The 22,098-nt window shown below is 44.8% G+C and overlaps 2 protein-coding genes across 3 annotated transcripts in view; both read right to left on the bottom strand.

Annotated features, from left to right (window-relative positions):
* Positions 1-14,560, bottom strand: part of EFCAB12 (EF-hand calcium binding domain 12) — a 20,780-nt gene extending 6,220 nt beyond the window's left edge. Inside the window, exons 1-7 of one of the 2 annotated variants that reach the window (XM_019746712.3) lie at positions 14,458-14,560; positions 10,792-10,926; positions 7,027-7,472; positions 6,045-6,230; positions 4,152-4,308; positions 1,520-1,713; positions 8-221 (exon numbers count right to left, since the gene is read on the bottom strand). In XM_019746712.3, the coding sequence (XP_019602271.3) occupies positions 8-221; positions 1,520-1,713; positions 4,152-4,308; positions 6,045-6,230; positions 7,027-7,472; positions 10,792-10,840 (1,246 nt within the window). In that variant the 5' untranslated portion in view covers positions 10,841-10,926; positions 14,458-14,560. Of the gene's footprint in view, positions 1-7; positions 222-1,519; positions 1,714-4,151; positions 4,309-6,044; positions 6,231-7,026; positions 7,473-10,451; positions 10,693-10,791; positions 10,927-14,457 lie in introns of those variants that run through there. The other variant, XM_019746703.3, reaches the window with a different exon arrangement.
* MBD4 (methyl-CpG binding domain 4, DNA glycosylase) lies at positions 12,567-22,098 on the bottom strand. Its single transcript, XM_019746739.3, has 8 exons — positions 21,828-22,098; positions 20,152-20,373; positions 18,895-19,727; positions 16,043-16,117; positions 15,831-15,965; positions 15,057-15,206; positions 14,458-14,561; positions 12,567-13,527 (listed from the first exon to the last, which is right to left on the bottom strand). The coding sequence occupies exons 1-8, from the start codon at positions 22,088-22,090 to the stop codon at positions 13,450-13,452; spliced, it is 1,860 nt and encodes a 619-aa protein (XP_019602298.3). The 5' UTR covers positions 22,091-22,098; the 3' UTR covers positions 12,567-13,449.

Here is a 22,098-nt window from a genome sequence, read left to right as displayed (position 1 = left end):
CCCTTACCTTTCACGAGGATGTCCTCCGTCAGCGGGAGGCCGTAGTCATCACAGAGCTTCTGGCACTGCAGGTAGACCAGAAAGGTGTCCCTGCGGAACGTGTTGATGAGCTCATTCATCTCCCCACTGACAGTGGACGGGAGGCAGTGCTCGTCAAAGTGCTGGTTCCCGCTGCGCACCAGGCGGCACTGCTCCGTGTACTGGATGGAAGGGATGGTGAGCTGCAAAGAGAACTGCCGTCAGCACACACTGCCCTTCGCCTTGTCTCTTCCCTCCTGGCCTGAAGGCTGACAAGCTCCCTCTCCCCACGAGGCCCCCCAGGAGGGGCAATGGCAAAGAATGCATGTTGGAACCCAAGTTCAGGTTCTGAAGTCAGTGATGCAGGAGAAAAATCATATTGTCAAGTGCTGAAGAGCCGTTGAATTGTCAGCACTTGCAGTTCTGTGTACACAGCCCTGTACAGGGATGTGCACACGTGATTGTGTGATATATAGAGTAGCGTACAGTGCAGATGCCCCAGGGCGTCCTACTGAAACATGACATTCGAGGGTTTGGCGGCTCGGGAATTTAAATTTGGTACAGCTATCCGTGACTTTGAGGTGGGAGCCACATGATACAGATGGCAGAGTGAGGAATAGAAGAGGCTTGGGGAGTGTGTAGCCACTTTTGGCCTTCTTATTTATTTATGTATGAGGGAAGAAGAATCTATCTTTTTAAAGTTTCTAATGCCAGAATCGGCAAAGTACAGCTCATAGGCCAAATCTGGCCCACCACCTGTTTTTATAAATAAAGTTTTATTGAAACATGGCTGCACTCATGTGTTTATGTATTTTCTGTGGCTGCTCTTGTGCTCCAGTGACAGAGCCGACTAGTTGCAACAGAAAGGACAGGGCCCCAAAAGCCTAAAACATTATTTGGCCTTTTACAGGGAAATTTGCTGCTTGCTGCTCTAACATTTTGGGTTTTCTTGTCATGCAACTGAATCAGATCTTAGTTGGTATAGCACTTACCAACACCTAACATTTTATTATATTTATGACAACAATATGTATGTATATATAGTATTATATTAAAATAGTCTGCCTCCCTGACTGGACTCTCTGGACTGGCAGCTTCTTGAGGGTAGGGGCTGTTTTGTTGTTGGCAGCACCTACAAAACTGCCTGGTATATCACAGGCTCTCGGTAAATATTTAGTAGATGAATTCATTCCGACAATCAGTTCTTCCCTCCTTTACTGGTGCCATGCCCTGTGCCAGGCTCTTTGGTCCCCACTGTGATGGAGACACAGCCCTGGTCTCAGGATGCAAAGTCATAATTAAAGAATGGGAGGAGGGGAACCGGATACTTCCAGAAACATGATCTCATTTATCTTCACAGAAATCTGTGAGGTAGGTATTGTTCTTATTACATAGATGAGGGAACAGAGAAGTAGACAGCCCACTCCCAAGAGTTCACGCAGCTAGAAGGTGGTGCAGGCGCAGCGGACGTGCCCCAGGCCCTCCCCGGTGGTGAGGGTACCTTGCACTGCCGCTTTCTTTCTCGGTACCGCTTGCCGATGTCCTCCATCTCCTCCAGGGTCATGGGTCTTGCCTCCTGGGTGTCAACCACAGGCACGGTGAGCAGGTCCATCTTGGGAGGCTGTGGGGTTAAATTCACCGACTGCTTCTTGGACGGATGCTGTGGGGAAACTCTGTGCTTGGGAGATCTATAATCTAGGGCGGGAGGAAAGAGACAAAGGAGGGACTGAGAGGGTGCCCAGCCACAGAATCTGTCAAGTGTTTAACCAATGTCACCAAGCAGGCACTGAGCCACCCCTCTGCTCGCTTAGCATGTGTCTGGTCAGTGACATCTGAGACGCACCTGGAAGGTGCCCCTTTGCTCCGTCTCCACTCTGGCCCCCCTAGTGCGGGCCACTCCTACTCACCAGCAGCGTGGCCCCAGCCCTCCTGTTGCCGTTCTCATCCTCTAGCATCCTGTTTCCACCCAACCCAACCGTCCACCTGACCCACCTCCTACTGCTCACTCCTCACTCACTCCACCCAGCCACCCTAATTTCTTTCTGTCCCCTGAAGACTTTCCTGCCTCAGGGCCTTGGCCTTTGCAGTTCCATCTGCCTCGGATGCCCTTCCCCAGACTGGCTCCTCATCAGTCACTCAAGTGGCATCTCCAATGGATGCTTTCCGGAGAGGCCTTCCCTGACCACCCCTCCTCCTCACTCTGTCCTATTGTTTTCAAAGCATTAATCACTACTGGAGATCATCTTGGTTAATGTTTTCCATGGAAACTCATTGGAGGCAAGGGTGTTGGCTTTTTTACTGCTGTGTTTCCAGTTCCCAGTTTCTAGAAGTGCCTGGCACATAGTAGGTGTTCAACAAAGATCCGAATGAATGAGATCATCCTATTGCTCCTGCCTTGGTGCAGGCTTTCATTGTCCCTGGCTGAAATGAAACCAGGCCCTACCACCTTCTGGTTTTGGAGGGAAGAGACAAAGGAAGGAGGGTCTGAGAGGGTGCCCAGCCATAGTTTTGAGAGAGTGAATAAGTGGTCATCCTCTCTGAGCTTCAGCTTCCTCGTGGAAAAGCGCGACTAGCAGCCCTGACGTCCGGGGACTTGAAGGATAAACTGAGCTAATGCTGTGGGTAAAGCTACCCAGCTCCCACATTCGGCGCCCCCAAATGCTACTGCTTTCTCTCTTGTGAGCTTGTTGCCCAGACTATTGATGCTGCTGCCCCTTTAGGCAAAATAAGAGACTCCTGAGTCCACCTACCCTACCCGCTGTGCTCAAACAAATATCTGCTGCTTGGCTTCAAGTCTGTTTATTGGGAAACAATAGGCCCCAAATACCTTTGCTGCAAATAAGCATCGCAGTGCACTGTGGTCATTCTGGAAATGACTTACAGCCAACTACACGGGTCACCATGAGCTTCGGTAACTTACAATGAAAGGGCCCCCAAAAAGGCTCCCCCGAGGATGTGCTGGTCGTGCGGGAGATTACTACTGTGGGGGTGGTGACATGCCGGCGGAGACTGTGGGGGCGCTCGGGCCCTCTGGAGGCCCTGCCTGGGAGTGAGGCTGCCTCTGCCCGCGGCTGTGGAGACCAGAGGTCGGAAATCTGCCTACGGCTGTGAGTGAAGCTGGGGGGACTGAGGAGTGGATTCCCTAAGGGAGCTGCCCGCTGCCTCCTTTTAAAAGAGCCCACGAGTGAGGCCGCTGAGTACCCAGCTCAGTGTGCTGGGAACTCCAGAGGCCACGCCCCAGATGTTTGCCTGTGTAAGGAAACCCTTCCTCTACCCTCCAGGGTTCTTACAGGACCCCGGGGAGGACGAGGAGCGCCTCACCCCCAAGGATGCTGGAACTTAAATTCCTGCCAAGCAAAGCAAGATTTGCTTCATTTAGAAAAAGGAAGATGTGGTTGCATTTGGGGAGGGCTTTGGAATGGTGGGTGGTAGTTAAAGGAGGGCTTTAATGTTATCTGCAGTTGTTCAATACTTTTTTTTTTTTTTTTCACAACAACTAAACTATAAAGAATCATGATGCACCCTTGTATTGAAGAGTAAATTCAGATCCAGAGCTATGGCGAGCACATTTCTAATTTGTCTCTGTGCTTCATCAGGACATATGTGGCTCCCGAAGCACCACTGCTTAGCAAATGGAACTTGACCTCTGTGCAACCTGTACAACTGTTCACAGCAGCCCTGCTAATACCCGATAGTAGCATACCAAAGTAGACTTTCCAGGAAACTCTAAACATGTGCTAATGCTGGTTTCTGAATTTTAGTTAATTTTTTCATCAGTAAGGTATAGATTAATCGTAAGAAGGCCTTGAACTCACATACAAATGGAAAGGCTTGGCATTTGGGCCAGTGCTCAGCTTATCAGGTGGGCTCTGGTGGGCTGAAACCACCCTTTGAGAATCCTCCTTTAAGGATAAGAGCTAGGCCTCATCCATCTTTGAATGGACACGATAGCTGGGTACTCAAGAGGATATCTACTCCTTATTAATCTCTGGGCCTGGAAATTCCAGAGGCTTGGCCCACCTGCAGTAAGCCAAAGTTGGAGAACACACTCAGGAAGCGAGCCAAGGCTGCCTGTACCACACTTGCTCTGAGGAAGGGGAAGTGGAGGCATGGGGGTGGGCACAGATACGTACACTCTCTTGTAGTTGGTAGTAGCCTTTTCTGCTGGGCCAAAGACCATTGCTTGTAGGTGCTGGCCAGGTTATCCATGGTGATGCTATTGTACTTCCCCAGAGAGCTGAGATAAATCACAATGTCCTCTACTTCCTGGTTCCCCAGAGGGACTCCTACCTGAGGAGAGAAGAACAGCCCCCAAGGCAGGCAGGCTCCAATCCAAACATCCTGCCAGGACAACCAAGGCCTGCCAGCCTAGCCCCACCTCCCAGTCTGGTTTTATCCACAGCCACTCCCAGCTCACACCCAAGGTCCCTGCCACAGGAGCTCAGAACCCTTTCTTGGGCCCTAAGTACATCCTGCACTTTCTCACCCTCTGCCTTTGCTCAGATGTTTCCCATTCTACGCCTGAGAAACTCCTATCCCTCCTTCAAAACTCTGTCTAGATATGCCACCATCTTTGCCGAGTCTGTTACCTCTTTCTCTGGGCTCCCACCCCACTTCATACCAATCCTAATGCCAGCTTTCCCATATTGGATATGAAGAGGGATTTCACATTTCTGTCATCCTTACCCACGAGGGACACATAAGCTTTCCTTAACTGAAGGAAAATAGGATTAGAAATATGATACTTGTTACTCTTTTAAGGACTGAGCAACTTTGAAGGAGATCTCGAAATGCTTGCCAGTAATATCGAATATTCAAGAAGAAAAGTTTTAAAGGAAATATAATTTTGTTCTTCAGCTTCTTTAGACTGCAGTCATTGTTACTGAGCTTTTCTTAAAGAAGATCAGACCTCTCCAGGTGTGAGAGGATTTAATGTTTTATCTTCTTGGTTATGATGATTGAAGACCATTTATCTTTTTGTTGTTTTTAATGCTTTGATACGTTGTTCAGAGAAGTACATATCATAAAACGATGGTGTGAAAACTGGTGATGATTTAAAACCATAAGAGGTGTGACAGTCAGCTTCCTAGAGTTATTTTATAAGGTATCGTATATTCAAAGTATATAAAAGCTTAATTCGTTCAGACCACAGGTCAGCAAACTTTTTCTATAAAGGGCCACATAGTAAATGTTTTCGGCTCCATGAGCCATATGGTCTCTGTCATAACTATTCAACTCTGCCGTTGTAGCATGAAAGCAGCCATGACAACCCACAAATGAATGAGTGTGGCTGTGGTCCAATAAGACTTTACAAAAGCAGGCTGGATTTGGCTCCTGGGCCTTAGTTAGCAGACTCTTGCAAGACCAATAGAACTTTTGCAATGATGGAAATGTTCTCCATCTGTGTGGTCCAATAAAGGAACTACTCATCACGTGTGACTACTGAGGGAGGACTCGAAATGTGGCTGGTGTGACAAAGGAACTGGATTTTTTATTTTTTTTATTTATAATTAATTTACATTTAGAATAGCCAGTGAAAGGGTGGTCCGTGGACCAGTACCATGGAGCTGGTTAGAACACAGCATTTTGGGCCCTGCCCAGAAGGACTGAGCTGCATTTTCACAAGACCTCTATGTGATTCATATGCCAGTGACAGCTGCAGCTCTAGAAGGTACCAGAGGCAGGACTGAAGGCCCAGCCATCTCTGTGCTCAGTTCTGGGGTCTGATGGGCAAGACAGTTAGTGATTCCCTAGGCAGCTGGCTAGTTATAGGGGTAGCTCTGCAGATGTTCCACTCAGGAAGGGACTTTCAAGATCAGACTGGTGCAGGGGAGGTTTTAGGGGTCTGATGTGGCCACAGGTTAAGGCACATTTTCCAATCTGGCTTTACAAGTGATAAAGCTGATACTTTGAGATCCCCGAGCCTCCTTTTCAGTTGGTCCAGGACCTCAGGTGGGGGCCACAGCAGAGGGTGCCTAGACACCCTCCCCCCTCAGGCCAGCCTTGGGGAGTAGGGAGGCACTTACCCCCCTCAGAGCCATAATGAACTCCTCCCTGGACATCCTATGGTTCTCGCCCAGGTTGGCCTTGTTAAATATCTCCAGGACCTTGATCTTGTGGCTGCACAAGTAGGAGTACAAGGCTGACAGGGCAGAGGGCTTGGGCAGTCGGAGCTGGGGCACCAGTCGGCGGGAGGGTCGAAGGTTTTTCTTCTAAAAGAGGCAACAGAGCGGGGCAGAGTGGCGAGTTCAGGGGAGACAAGCCAATGGCATGTGACCCCCAGAGTTAGAGAGAAATGGGAGTGAGCGGCTAAGCAGCTCTAAACAGACAACAAGATGGAGTGCAAAGAACATTGGATTCAGGCAACCGCGGGGCAACTGCATTCTGCCACAGAACGCCTGGGAGACTGCTTCTCTGAGCCTCCGTTTCCCATCAGAAACAAGAGGGTTGGACAATAGGAGACCTACAATTTCCTCCTTATCCACACCTCTCCTGTCAAACGAGTCAGTATTATAATCCCACTGGGCTCTCAGTGCACCAAATTACACGCCCTGCCTGGAGCCAGACACGGCTCCCCACTCCTCCCACCTCCCAGCCTTTGCTCCTGCTGGGCCTTCTGCCTGAACACCTTTCCTTCTTTCTCTACCTGTCCAATTCCTACTCCTCCAATTCCAGGTGAATGGGAATATTTAGAATTAACACTCCCTTACCTTGATATAGCTTCAGTCAAACCTTTAGATGTCTGTGGCCTGGGCCACATCTTAAAGATGTAAGACCCTGAGCCAGAGCCACCCAGCTAAGCTCCTCCCAGATTCCTGAGTCTCAGAAACAGTGAGATAGTAAGGCTTGCTGCCTTAAGTTATTTTGGGGTACTGGTTACCCAGCAATAGGTAACTAATATACCTCCCTTTCGGAACTTCTGTTTGCTCCTCTGTGAAATGGGGTGAACAGGCCCCACCCTGCCGCTACCCCCCTCAGTGTCTTCATCTGGCAAATGGAGCTGCTCACTTTGGTTGGTCTGGTCGCAGGCAGGTGGGCCACCACCTGGGCCGCACGCTCCGCGTGGATCCTGTGTAAGATCTTGGCCTCTGAAGGCGTGAGGCTGGACTTGTTCTGCAGCCACCTCTCTGTGTTGCCAAATGACTCCAGGTCCTGCCGAAACTTCAACCTCCGGCTCAGCCAGGTCCTCGTGTCCTCTGGCTGCTCGTGGATGTCCCCGGCTGCCAGGCCTTTGCAGCTGGGGCTGGGCTGTGGGGGAGCCTGGGGTTGGGGCGTGGGCCTGACGGGCTCCGGATCCGCCTTTTGAGGCAAGGTGATGATCCTCCGACGGCTTCGAGGCAGGTGGAAGTCCTGCTTGAACTGCTTGAAGCAGTGGGCGATGACCAGTTCGGGATTGAAGACGGGGTCCCTGCTGCCATTTTCACTGTCATCTGAAGTCTTCGCCTGGCAGAGCCCTTGGGGGGAGGGGGCTAAATGGTGAGTTTCTTTCAGCAAGAGACGAAAGGCGTCAGGAAGGAAAAAGGCTTAGGCAGCAGGCTGCGTATCTGGGCACCTGGGTTCTAGGCCAGACGTGGTCACTACCCCCCTGTGATGATGCAGATAATGGCATGTAACGTGACTGGGCCCTCCCACTCTATGCTGCAGGCTTTATGTGTTTTCTCTCATTTCATCTCCTCAGATTCTCCTCGCACTGTACCTATCACCCCCCACCCCCGCCCCCCACTCCCCCAGTACTCCTTACTGGTGATGAGTGATCTTTTAAAAATGCCATTTTGATCTGCTCCGATCACCTGAGGCAGCAAAGCGCTGTTCAGAGCGCAGGCTTTGGAGTCAAGTGCTCCAGTCTGGGTCCTGGCCCTGCCGCTTGCTGGCTGCACGATCCTGGGCAAGTCACTTATGTTCTCTGTGTCTCCATTTATTCATGTGTAAAACAGGGATAATGGTGGCACCCACCTTACTGAGTGGTGGAGATGTCTAGAATCAGTCCATTTTAGAGTTGCTTTGTTCATAGTAAGTGTGCCGTTATTTTTTTTTTATGTATACTCACCTTCCACCTATCTTTAAACCCTTCCATCACTCTTGATAGCCCTCAAAATAAAGCCCCGTGACCCCCCTCTGCCAACCTTTCCCACCTCATCACTTGCCTGACTTCCTTTATTATGTCCCAGAGGCCTTGATCTCTCTGAATGGTCCCCGAATGATCCAAGCCCTGTCCTTATCGCACGTGCTGCTTGCTCTGCCAGAAAGGCTCCCCTCCGCACCCATCCCTTCCTCGCTCCTCATCCTCTAGAGCTCAGACTAACTGTTACCTCTCCAGCTCCCAGGTTCTGTTATATCCTCATGTTCTCTTTGCATAACACAACCTATGAATATACTTTTCCTTCAGACCACTTATCCCAAGTATGTCAATGAAGGGTTGCAAACTGGCAGCCCACAGGCTGAATGAGGCTTGGGGTCCTGTTTTGTTTGACATGTTGCTTAAAAATTTCCAGTTTGAGTTACTTTAGGCTGGGGCATGCCCTCTCCAGCTTGCCACCTTCCCCACCATTCCCTGTTGTCTCACATGCAGCTCAGTTCATTCATTAAGTGCCTGGTTCAGGCAGACATTTGTATTTGAAACCCCTGGAGCAATTACTTGGTTGACGTTTATTGTTTTCAATAGACTGTGAACCGAGACCTCATCTCTCTCGTTCTCTGCTGGAGCCGCCGCACCTCCACAGTGCCAACATATGGTGGGCGCTCAGTAAGTATCTGGTAAATGAATGAATGACAGATGAACAGACCTAACAGGTGGCTCTGGAATTATATCCATTTTATAGATAAGGACACTAAGGCCCAGGGAGGCCCAAGGTCTCATGGTTGATTGGTAGCTGTGCTGGGACCTGAACTCTGGTTTGCCTGGCCCCGGCGCTCTGCTCGTAGCCATTATCCAGGTCGTCACCAAATCCTGCTGAATCTCAATTCTTTCATATCTAAAATGATACAAACTCTGCTCTAGCTGATGCTGTTACGAAGATCAAATGAATAACATATATGGGGGTGTTTCTAAAATTCAGAAGGGATACACCATCATTATTAAAAATATTGTCACCATCATTTTCCTTCTAAAAACAAAACTCCCCTGTTTAAAAACCCTTTCATTTTGCTGCCAACTGCCTGCAGAATAAAGTCCTGAACCTGACCCCGCCTGTCCCATCCAGCCCTGTCAGCCCCTCTGGTTTCTCCTTCTCTTGTTCGCTCCGCCTCACCTTGTATTTGTCCCCAAACTGTATCTGACTGTGGTTCCTCTGTCCTCCCTCCCTGCGCCCCACAAACCATGCTGTTTCTTCCCTCTGGAATGCTTTTCTCTCGCCCCTGCGTCACCTGATTATTCCGTACTGATCCTTCCAGACTCAGCTCAGGCATCCCCGTGCCCTGTAGCCTTCCCAACTCCTCCCATGTGCTCCATCTGATCCCCTTTTCCTTTGGCTCTGTTTTAAATCTCTCCCTAAATTCCATCTCACCTCTCTGGCCTCTTGTTCTTGGGCCCCCCTGGTGTACCTTAAAGGTTGGTGCCCCCCAGGCTTACACCTGGGCTCTCTTCTTTCTTTCAGTCTCCTCCACTCTCATGTTTCTAGGCCCTCCATGTGCTGAGGACACCCATACCAATATTTGTAACTTGGAATTAGTTGCAATTTTCTGCACAGTTGCTCCTAACACATCTCCACTTGGATGGCCTACAAGGATCCCCAACTCACCTAACTAAGACTAAACTTGTCTCTATGACCCTGTCCCCACCTACTCTGGTCCTCCCGGTCAGTTCTCTATGTCTGTGAAAGGCACCTCCACCTACCTGGTCACCCTAACAACCTGAACATTATCTTTTATTGCTCCGTGCATGTTCCCCATCTGATCAGCCCCCAAGTCCCTGCAGTCAGTCCCCTCTAGCCTGACACCTCTATCTCACCCCCAGTATCTCCCACTCCCAACAGTCTGTCAATTCAGTCTGCATTTGCTGATGCTCCCAATCCAATCCTGTCATTCCCGGGGACTTCTCCATCTCCTGGCTCAAAAGATCTTTCATGATCTTATCCCTTCTGGCCCCCGTCGCCTGTCATCTCCAGCAACATGCAAACTACTACGGGTAGCGGTTTCCTGAAGACACCATGTCTCTGTGCATGCTGTTCTCTCGGCCTGGAATGCCTTTCCTCCAAGAAAAGCATTGGCTTGGAGAACTACTTGTATTCTTAATTTAAGCCCCAATGTAAAGCTCTCTTCCAGGACCTCGGAACTGTTCCTCCCCATCTTCTGTATGTAGCAGACCTCTTACTCCTGGATGTCACCCCTGAACCCAGTATTCACGCCTTACTCTGTAATTATCCATTTATCTGTCTGTCCTTCACCTCTGGTGTTGCAGTGCTTTGCCAAGGACTTGTCCCACAGCAGGCTATTACCAAAAGTTTGAAGACTGGTGGTCTTCTCCATGCCTCTTCTTCAGTACTGACATTAATGTCCGGTGGAGAAATTTGGCGAGCCAGAGGGCCTGGATCCCTTTCTCAGGCACACGGGTGGGGCATCTGGTTCCAAGCCAAGGCAACTTGGGCTGCTCCTCCAGTCCGCACATGGAAATCTGAAAGCTGTGCACGACCCGCCCCCGACTCCCCGGCAACCCCTCACCCAGAGGGGAGACCTCACAATGAGCTATCTGCCCGAATCCCTGCTCTCATCCCACTTGCAAGCGTCTACATGGGGCAGAGGGCTTCCTGGAGGTGGTGCTGTTTCCTGGGAGCTTACCAAGCAGTGACAGGTACAGAGCCTCGCACGTTTCATAGGAATAATCCATGGTCGTGGCACTGGTGTGTGTGTGTGCGTGTGTGCCGTGTGCGCGCCCGTGTCTTCTTGCTTGCTGGCAGGGGTGTGTGGAGATATCTGAAAAACAGTATTCTAAGCTTTGCGAGAGAGTTGACATTCGCAGAGTGTAGAAATAGCCTGTTACCAGGACTACGGACACCCCGTGCTGATTGGCTGAGCGCCGCCACGTGTGGGAGGCCAGCGGGGACCGGGTTTGCCCCGGACTGAGCGCCTGCGGATTAGATTCCTTTCACCCGTCCTGGGAGGGGCTTAAGGAAACCGTAGCGACGCCGAGTTCCTGGCTTGGCGTAATGGCAGCATTTCTTAACCCAGTGGCCTCTGAATCTGGAGTAAGAAATACCTGGTTTTCCAGTAAACTGGGATCTTCAGCACGTCTCTAGTTTGCCATCTCAGTGTTCTCATCCAAAGAACAGGCCCTGCGTCCTCTAGAGGGGTTATAGGTACCCAAGTGAGTCCCGGCCATACAGAGGAAGTGTTTCCCTTGTGCTTTGCCCATGTAAAACAGCATGCCACAGTTTGGAACTACAGAACGTTATAAGTGGAGTGTTAATAAACATTTGAAATGTCCATCAACTAATGCATGGATAAACAAAATGTGGCCTATCCATACAATGGAATATTGTTTGGTCATAAAAAGGAATGTAGTATAGATTTATGCTGCAACATGGATGAACCTTGAAAAAATTGTGCTAGGTGAAAGAAATCACACACAAAGGGCCACATGTTATATGATTCCATTTATAAGAAATGCCCAGAATAGGCAAATCTACAGACACAGAAAGCAGATTAGTGGTTGCCAAAGCTGGAGGGGGTTTGGGGGTAGTGGTGGGACCATTGGGTTTGACAACAGGTACAGGGTTTGTTTTGGGGGGACATGGAAATGTTTTGGAATGAGGATGGTTGCATAATATAATGAATGTGCTAAAAACCAATGAATTGTATACTTTAAAAATGGTTATGAATTTTATCTCAATGTTTTAAAAAACCCCAAACACTTGAGTGCTTACTCTGTGTAAGGTACCACCTTTACTGAAATACATTATCTTTGTGACCCTCTCCACAACCTGAGGTAGACACTCAGACCATCCAAAAGGGCCACACTAATGTAGCACTTCTGTAAGTAAGGCTACATTTAAGCACTTACCTGTATTAACTTAATAATCATAATACCCTGCAAGGTAGGCACCACTATCCCACTCTAATGAGATGAGGAAGCAGGTACAGAAGTCAGGCAACCTCACCTGCAGCAAAGGGGAAAAGCCAGGCCTGGCTGTGGCACCCCTGATGGAGATGCTGGGGGAGGCGATTTGATAGCAGGCCCGCCACCCAGTGACACTCCATGCCCTAAGCTTGGTGAGTTTGCACTACCCTCTAACCCCAGCTGTGGCCCAGTGCTTCAGAGGCCTTTATTCTTTTAGACCCCGTGAGGGTCTCTACAGAGCCTTTTATCTTTGTGCCACTCCCCCAGCACCGAGCTTTGCACTTAGTGAATGCTACTTTGATGTTTGCTAAATAAAAATGTGATGGGAAGTTATAAAGTAGATGTTTGCCTTGGTGGTATGTGTGGCTAGTTTCCCGTTCTCTGGTCAATATCCATCCCTCTCTAAAAACAAACTTGCTCACTAAAATGGAAACAACCAACTAACGTGCAGCACACTGCATTCTGATTCTGTTCACACACCACCCGACCACAAAGGTAGTTTCCCTAACAAATTCTTTATTTTTCATTTATTCAATCCATTTAATTTTCAACTTATATACCTTAAAATGGGGCTCGGTCTTCGAGACTTAATTAGGATTTTTTTGGTTTGGTGAGTTTTTTCTACAGCAAATGTTTCAGTATTTGAGCTGTAACATTATAAGTCTGTATTAAAAATGCTATAACACTTAAAAGGCCCTGTCCTCCAGCTGGAAGATGAGAGATGGGTAAATGCTTGAATTTTCATAAAGGAATCAAAGTAACATGCACGAGCCAGATGCCGATACTCTGAAACAGAGCTGCAGGCAGGTATTCACATTAAGTTATCAAATGGATACGAATCTCCAATTACTAAAAGCCAATACATGATGACAAAAGATATCTTTCTTCAAGGGTTAGCTCTTTTTAGTAAACATATTTTTTTAATTAACAGCCTAATACCACTGTAATATATTTTTACATGTTTGGCTGCAAACTCTTTGATTGCTTCTCTATATAACAATTGTATATCATTTTTATAGAAAGAGAACAGAAAGTCTAATCTTTCCTCAAACAAGGTTGACAGAAATTTGCTTTGTATTGCTGATAGTTTAGAAAAGTTTTTTTCACCTTCAAATCACATTTCACTACTAGAAAATTCATATGCAGTTTTAGGATTGTTGTCAAATACTATTTTGTTTTAAAAATCTCAGAACATGTTATAGAATGTTCAGCAGCAAAGATCTACTAGTAGCACACGCATTAAGAAAACGTAATTAGGTTTCTAGTAGGGCTGATTAAAATCTGTACAATTGGAAAAGTAGTTGGTTGGCTTAAATGGAGATCTGAAGAATCAAAGTGCAAAGCTATATATAAAAAACAAGTTTGGAAACTTCAGAGTTTTAAGACAGACTTAATTTTTCGTGATTTTCCCAAAGCCAGTCATGATATTTATTTAACTTATGGTCTTCAGGGTGTACCTGGAAGAAATAAGGAGACAGAGGCCTTATGTAAGTTAGTCAGAAATACATTTTTTAAATTGGCTTTTAAAAAAGATGGTAAGAGAATAGTATATTATTATAATATACCTGGAAATTATAACCTTTAACCTAATGGGATTCAGAAATGTTTAAAATTATACCATACATTAAGGTAATCCTTTATAGTTTATAAAGTACTTTCCAATTTATTACTGATCTTCACTAGAACCCGGGCATTAACTGGTGATAACATGATTAAGTATTAATATATATGCCATTTTCCAGTAGGAGATTATAGACCCTGAGAGTTCAATGTATTGTTCAGGTCACAATAAATGGTGGAACAGGGACGGGCTTGGCCAGATCTACTAGCTAAATGTTTTAGGGCAGTCACAGACTAAGAAGGCAGTGGACCAGGCTACCTGGCAGTGCCCACCAGCTGCCAGGCTACCACCCAGATGCCTGTGTGCTGGGCAAATTCAGTAGAATAGGGGGCTGAAAGCTGAAGTAGGACCTAGTTACCACAAAAATAGTCTGAGACCACGAGGAGATACCCAACAAGTATGCATTCCAAGCTCAAACTTGCCTGCTTTCCTTCAGTGGTACACTTTTGAAAACTAGTAAGATTGTGACAGGAAGAAACCACATCAGACTTAGAGGCAGCACATGAATGGGAATGACAGGGCCAATTGACAACTGCTGAAGGTCAGAGGTCCCATCAAAGAATCTTTATGGACTTGGGAGTGTTCATGGATCCTTTCCCTGCTGCCAATAACCCCATGCCACCCGCTGTCCTGACAGCTTGGAACAAAATTGTCTGTGACTATAGTAGCACATGTGTCCAAGAAATAGTTCTAGTCATAACAGTGGACTTATTCTTTCTCAGAGCCAAAATGTGCTGGAGATGTTGTGGCTGCAAGTGGTCCTCACCTGCTTCCACTCATTGATGCAAAAAATTCGGTAGGAGTCATTGCCATATTTGCCAATCCCGTGAAGCTCAATTGGATATTTCCACTGCTTCGTCAGATATTCATCTGAAAATACAACAGCCCACGTTAGGCCAGCCTCTAGGAAGACACTTTCCCCAAATGTGTGGTGATGGGAAGCTGGATGGAGAGAACAGCCAGAAGGGACAGGAAAGAATCTTTCCTAACAACCCCACTTGTGATTGCTCTTTCTTCTGAATTCCTGAGGCACCTCTGTCTGAACTTCTCATCTGCCACTTACTGACGTTGTTTTGTGCTAACTAGACGGAGGTAATATGCTGAGGTTGACTGGGCTTTCTGCTTCACTGACTTCTTCCTCTAATTATGCCCACATGGCCTGATCCAGTGCTGGGCAGATTTACTGCCTGGGTCGATGGGAGACTATGGTTTGGGGCAAGTGGACTGTTTATAACTGCCTTCGGTGCTTGAGCTGAATGACCTCTATTAATATAGCATCCAAGGACATTAAAGTTTAAGGTGTGGCTATCTTCAATAGGTACCATTTATATTTATATTTTGTCCTTTGGGTATATGGGAAAGTACCTGAGAACCTGATAATGGTTTTCGCTCGAAGTTCGTAGAGACCAAGAGGTTTAAGAAGTTCTGACACATCTCTCCAGTCTGCAGTTCTTGCTACCTCAGCTGAAGGATACTTCTCCAGAAACTCCCAAAGCACAGGGATTGCCATTTTGCCTGGGAAGTAAAGATAACTATGTGATGATAAGCCTCTACATGGGCTGATTTAGGTTCAGGTACATCCTCATCTAGAAATGTCTTACAGAGCTTTTTTTTTTCTCCCTTTTAAAACCACTGATAAGAAGCCATTACCTGAACCAACAACCACTTTCTGAGCAAAAATCCAACACCATTAACCTATTTGGTTAACAGTCCAGATAATGCTGAAACCTGGCCCTGCATATTAGTTTTTAAATAATCAGGTCATCGAACAACTAATGTAAAAGCATACAGAAGACAAGGTGGAATGACATTAAAAAAAGCATTTAATGAAAAAACGATTTTATATATGACTGAGGATGGAGGGATGTTATGTAACTGATTTTTATTGATGACCAAAACTAATTTGGAAGTAGAAAATAAATGAAAATCTGCTCCTTAGTGCTACAAAGGCTATTAAATGTCATCTAGTTTAACTTTCTCATGGGTGAAGAGTGTGAAGGCTGAAAGGGGCCAAGGGGAAGCCTTTACCTGAGCCACACACTGAAAAGAAAACTCGAACCAGGCTTCCTAATTAACTCAATGCTCTTTCTCCTAATCACACTGTCTCTACTAAGGCAACAATTAAAATAATCCACAAACCTGCGGTCCGATTGAGAAATATAGTCGCGATGAGGAGCTTCCAAGGATCATGAAAAAGTGTTTCTTGGACAAGATTAAAAGGTGACCGAGGAGGTGTCCACTTCTTAAAGGCTTTGCGTCGTGGGGGGCTAAGAGCTAAACAAACATACTGCATCAGAGTTGGACTTCTGAAATAGATTTAAAATCTGATTTTCTGATTGGGACAGGGATACCTTCTTTGTTGTATTTGCTGGAAAAATATAGGCTTGTTTTCCTTTTTTCTATTTGTGTTCGTGGAATGGTGTCTTCTGAAAAGGAAGAGTGAACATTGTTTATAGAATCTATGGTTTAGCCTAAAGAAATATTCAAGGATGCTAATAATAATAATAATATTACTATTACAAAGCATTTAGTATGTACCAGGCACTATGCTAAGCACTTTATCAAAATTAACCAATTTAATCCCACAAATGACCTAAGTACTATTTTACCCCACTTTACAGATAAGGAAATTGAGGAATGGAAAGGCTATGGTACCTTACCCAAGGCTAGGTAAGTATCAGAGCTGAAATTCAAATCCAGGTAGTCTGGCTCCTGACAGTCCAGGCATTTAACCACTCTGTTACTCTAGTTCTTTATGATTTATGTTCAGAGTTCATAGTATTGAAAAATTGGAAAAATGGAATATTTTAAATTATGACACATTTGTACAGTGTTGTCATTAAAATATTTTTGAGACTATATCATGAAGATTTTCCCATATCACTAACGTCCAGGTGAAAAAAGCAATATTCAGGCAGCCCGGTGGCTCAGGAGGTTGGAGCTCTGTGCTGCTAACTCCGAAGGCTGCCGGTTCGATTCCCACATGGGCCAGTGGGCTCTCAGCCACAAGGTTGCCGGTTCAACTCCTCAAGTCCCGCAAGGGATGGTGGGCTGTGCCCCCTGCAACTAGAATGGCAACTGGACCTGGAGCTGAGCTGCGCCCTCCACAACTAAGACTGAAAGGACAACAACTTGAAGCTGAACGGCACCCTCCACAACTAAGATTGAAAGGACAACAACTTGACTTGGAAAAAAGTCCTGGAAGTACACACTGTTCCCCAAGAAAGTCCTGTTCCCTTTCACCAATAAAATTCTTTAAAAAAAATAAAATAAACAAAAAAAAAAAAATAAAAAAGGAAAAGAAAAAAGCAATATTCTACATATGATCCTAATTTAATAAAAAAAGGAAAAAATATATATATATAAAATACAGAGATTAGAATAAAATAAACTGAAATGGCATAATGGTTGTTGCTGAATGGTAATTTTTTCTTTTCTTAATTTTCTATATTTTCCAAAATTTATGCAATGAACATTTTTATACTTACCAAAAAAAAAAAAAAGGGATATAGACAAAACAGAACCTGCAGAAAACTGTAAGATTTGGAACTTGGAACGCCTGAGACCACTATCGCCTGGGAAGCTCAGTTAATTTCACAGACTGACCAGAATTATCAGGCTTCCCCAAATCATCATATTAAACACTCTAGCCACACCCTTTAAACTTGAACGTCAGTTAATACCTTACATTTGCATAGTGTGAAGCCATCTTTTTCACTTCTCATTTTATTTTACAATATACTTGATATGAAAAACAGCACTAGTGAGGGTTATTACCTCTATTTTACCAATGAACAAACTAAGGTTTAGAAATTAAGCAACCATCCCAAATCAATAGTGGGTGAGTGCAGTCTGGGACAAGTATCCCGGTCTCCAGATAATTAGTGTAGCATTTTTTGCTATTCTAGATTGAATAGGTACAGCCTAGTAGAAAGTAAAAAAAGTTAGAACAACAGAAACTGCGCTGATAATTTTTTCTGTGGGTTCCTATAAATAATTACTCACTAGCCACCTTTATTACTGGGAGGCTGAAGCTCAATTTACTTGGTGATTTCTACTTAAGCCAATGGGAGTCTTTCCTATTCCATTGGATATCTATTAACCTAAGGATACTTCATTTTATGTTGAGAACTTGACTTCTTTTAGGTATAGGATGAATAGATATGTCCATTGTAGTTGCAAAAGGATGTTTTTAATATTTAATTTGCCTATTATACTAGCAATAAATCTACACAAGCCTGAAAGCTTTAAGAAACTCAAAGTCTTTAAAAGACAGACTTGAATCCTTACACAGTTCCTAGGTATATATGACCACCTTCTGTTAAAGGTGGAGAAATTCCAGATACAGAAAAGAAAAAATCATGAGTGGGATTGAGGGCAGGAATCAAGTCTAACTCCTGCTCCACCAATTTGTCCAGGCTATCTCCCCACAGGACTTTAAATAAAATTAATATTGTTCTTTCAAGGAGTTATATTCATTATATCATAATGGCATGATGAATAACTAATACCAAGCTGCTCAGGTCTCCTTTTTATCTCTTATTCACTGCGGTATTATAAAGGCAAAACTGCTCAGCTCTGAATTCTGTATTAAGAGCATATTACAAATAATAGATGAACTATGTGAGTACAGTTTTGAATTATTTAGAGCTCTAAAGCAGTTTAGAGAAGCATCACATTATTATAACAGAATATAAAATTGACTGTGATATATACAAAATCAAATGGGAAGTCGCACATCAGTAATAAGTAACAAGAGGGGTGCAGAGAGAAGACACTGACAACTCTCAACCAGTTTATGTATAAAAGGAGTCTTCCCCAAACCTTTTCACAAGGGAAGCCTTTTCATTTTTCCTAGTTATAAGATTATTGGTTGAAAAGAAGATGGGAAGAAGGGAAAGCACTGCTGAGGAAGAGTCCTGGCTGCTACACCAGGGAAAGATGGTAGCAGCTGTTAATGGCACAATTCTCCTTTGCTGGGGGCATTAAGGCAGTAGCCAGCTGATGTCTTCTCTGCCACAGGAAGGGACTTGAAGATCGGTTAGACAAGATACTACCCCAGCTGTGGCAGAATGTATCCGACATTTGGCCTTATTTCTTCGTTCTACTCCCACATCCTAACCAAGTACAGATATGTAATATAGTATCTGGGAGTATAAACTCCTAATCACATGTTTAATAGCATTTTAATTGCACTGAATACCTTGACATATGTTCACAGAAGTAGAGTCTTTTTCAGTTTGTGAGCAGTTGTTTTCCACTTCAGAGCCACATTTTAAACTGTCAGTATGCAAATGTTCCTTCCTTTCCCCAACTTCTACTTTTGTTATTTCCTCAGATTCTAAAAAGTTATCCTCAGACTTGTTGTGTTCTGCTTCTTTGGTCGAATGTAATTTGTTTGTGAGGCCAGAAGTTATTTGTGCAAAGTTAAAATTTGATCCTGAACTCAATGATTTTTCTTTTGTAAGTCTCTTTTCTTCACTGGTCTTGTTGCTTGCTTTGGCATCAGAAACACAGACAGTTCTGTCAAGCTGACTTTCTTGTGCAACAGGTTCACTTTCAGTATCTGCCTTATTATACACAGATGCTCTTTTCCTAGTACTTCGAGCAGAATCTGGAAGACTTTTCTGGCACTCAGTTTTATTTTTCTTAATTTGAATTCCTTTCAAAATAGTCTTCTTTCCTTTGGACTTTCTTGTATTTCTGGAGTCAGCATTATTAACACTCTCACCTTCTTTCAAAAGCAAATGAATGGAAGTAAAGTTAGATAGTCCTCTACTACCTTGCAATTCCAAACTTCCACTTGCCAGAGGAAACACATCTTTTTTACATTTGCTTCTTGTCCGGTTTGAAATGCTACTTTCATTTTGCAGTTGGGATGTCACAGCTGCCATGCTGCAGTCTTTACATTTTGACTTGATGCCCCTTTTAGAAAGTACAGTAAAATCAAAATCTTCTGGCTTAAGAGAAGTCTCTTCATTTTTGTGAAGATAATTAGCAAGTGAACTTTTGGATCTGAATTTCAGTCCTTGTGGGCTAGAAAATAATATTAAAGGAAAATTATTGCTAGTAAATAAAAGTGATTTTTAAAAAGAACTGGACCACATTTCAGATTTTAAATTAATAATTTCCAAATGTCGCCATGGGCATTTGTCATTCAAAATAAAAACAGCAATAAAATGGTACTTTTAAATAGTTTCCTTTATGAGGAAGAATATTCTAGTATAAAATAATTTTACAAATATAACTTAAGAGCAACCTTACATTAACCATTCACAGGAGAAAATGTACGTAGTTGTCCCTAAATCACTTAATAAAACTAACCAGGGACACTGAAGGAATAAATCAATAATTGTTTTATGGTAAAAATATAAAAACGTCAGATACCTGCTATGCTTTTCCATTATCTGTCTAGACAAAATTATTTGGCTGCACTATCTTTACCACCTCGCGTGCTCACCTGATAAAATATACTTCATATTTTCCTGCTGTTTTTCCAGATAATCTTTGCTTCACAACTCTTTCCCATCCACATGGGACAGACTTATGGCATTCTGTCATTTCGCCAAACTGAGCAGAAGCAATGGGTTCTTGTAGCAGGGGATTACACTCGCTGCTGCTTTTTATCACCATTTGTTTCTCATCTTCTGCTCTTTCTGATCCCAGAGTAGCAACTTCCTCACTGAAAAAACAAAGTTCAGGTGATTAGCTCATTTAAATTTGGTTTTCTTCTGCTAATTCAATTTTAACCCATGACAGAGCAGGAACCACATGGACTATTTCGATTATGGGAGAGATTAAAATCACTGTGGACCAGTCTTATGTTATGGGAGTATCTTCCTGCCCTCCAATATCTTCCTGTCCTCCAACATGGGTTGAAAAGAGTTGGAAATCTTTGCACAATGAAAAGCTCAAGCTATTTGCTAGAAAACTTTTTTAAAATTAATTATTGGATAGGGCTAGCATAAAGATTTCTCGAGACACTTGGCATAAGTTTAAAAATATGAACTCTTAACCTGGGAATCAACAGAACGGCTTAAAGGAGTCAGTGAGGTATCCTCCTCTTCCCCAAATAAGTGAGGTCAAAATTTTATATACGTGTGCATTTTTCTGGGGGAGAATGTCCATCACTTTCATCAAATGTTGTTACCCTCCAAAAGGTAAATAATTTCTGACACAGAATTTTCAAATCTCTTTCCTTTGTGATCCTCATGGTTAAGAGAAAGATTACTCTAATTTTATTGATAAAATTGAGTGACCGCAAGATTAAGTTACTTGCAGAGCTGATAGCAGAACCCACGTCTATTACATCTTGGTCTAATACTTCTCCCCCTGTGCTGTCATTTAAAAACTTCAGTAGAGTGTGTGCTAATCACTAAATCACACATTTGAAAACTTGGATGGGCCAGAAAAATGTCCAATCCAACTTCTTTTCTACAAATAGGAAACTAATTAAGAATTAGTGACTAACTAGAATTAGAATCAAGGTCTTCTGATGTAATTTGGGGTTAAAGAATTTTGGGGAGCTCAGTGGATCTTGAGAAATTATATAGTTCACAATTTTAGAGATAAGGAAACTGAAACCTGGTGGAAACATCACCAGCTTTACAGTCTACAGATTCGGTTCAATCCCAGCTCTGTTATTTACTCGCTATGTGTCCAAGAGCAAGTTACTTAACTCATCTGTAAAAAGGAGGTAATACCTCTTTTAAGGTAGATCTGTGGATTACATTTTGGAAGAAAAGTAACTCATCTTAGCCCCAGATCGCACATATAGAAGTACTCAGTACATGACTGTAGCTTCCTGTTATACTTGTGGGACCCATTTTGGGGGCGCCCCTGGCTGCGAAACGTGACAGCTCCTCCAAGGTCTTCCTAAGATTCTCCAACCCAAGCAGACCTCCCCTTGCACCACCTCCCAGCTCCTTCGTCATTTAGGGTAAGGAAGTCGGGAGCACCCCAGGTCTGACCTCACCGGAATAGTACCTGAGCTCAAGCCTTAACTCCTACGGTAGTAACTAACCCTTGAGCCTCGAGATCTCTGTCGACCCTAGGTTAGAAAGGCCCACCCTCCTTCTATTCCCCCGCTCCCATTTTACAAGTGGTGCAAGTGAGGCCCGAACAGGGATAACTTGCCGGCGGTCACATGGCTGGTCTGGGATTAGGCGTTCACTGAAGGTGACCAAGGGGGAGGCTCCACAGTTCCCCCGGCTCGGACTCTCCATCCTAGGCGTGCTCCTCAAGCGGGCTCCGCCTGCACCAAAGGGCCGACAGGGTGCGACGCCCTGGGTGGGGAACAGAGTAAAATGGGAAAACTTTTTTTCAGAGGGCCAGGCCGAAACCCAAAACCGAGGGCAGTGAAAGTCGGCCAGACACCTCAGCTGCTTCCGGCCGCCCATTCAGCCAC

The sequence above is a fragment of the Rhinolophus sinicus genome, chromosome 5 (assembly GCF_057876585.1).
Source record: "Rhinolophus sinicus isolate RSI-liver-muscle chromosome 5, RSI-T2T, whole genome shotgun sequence".
NCBI classification, from domain to species: Eukaryota; Metazoa; Chordata; class Mammalia; order Chiroptera; family Rhinolophidae; genus Rhinolophus; species Rhinolophus sinicus.
Note: the sequence above shows the minus strand (reverse complement) of the source record. Positions and strands in the feature narration are given on the sequence as shown.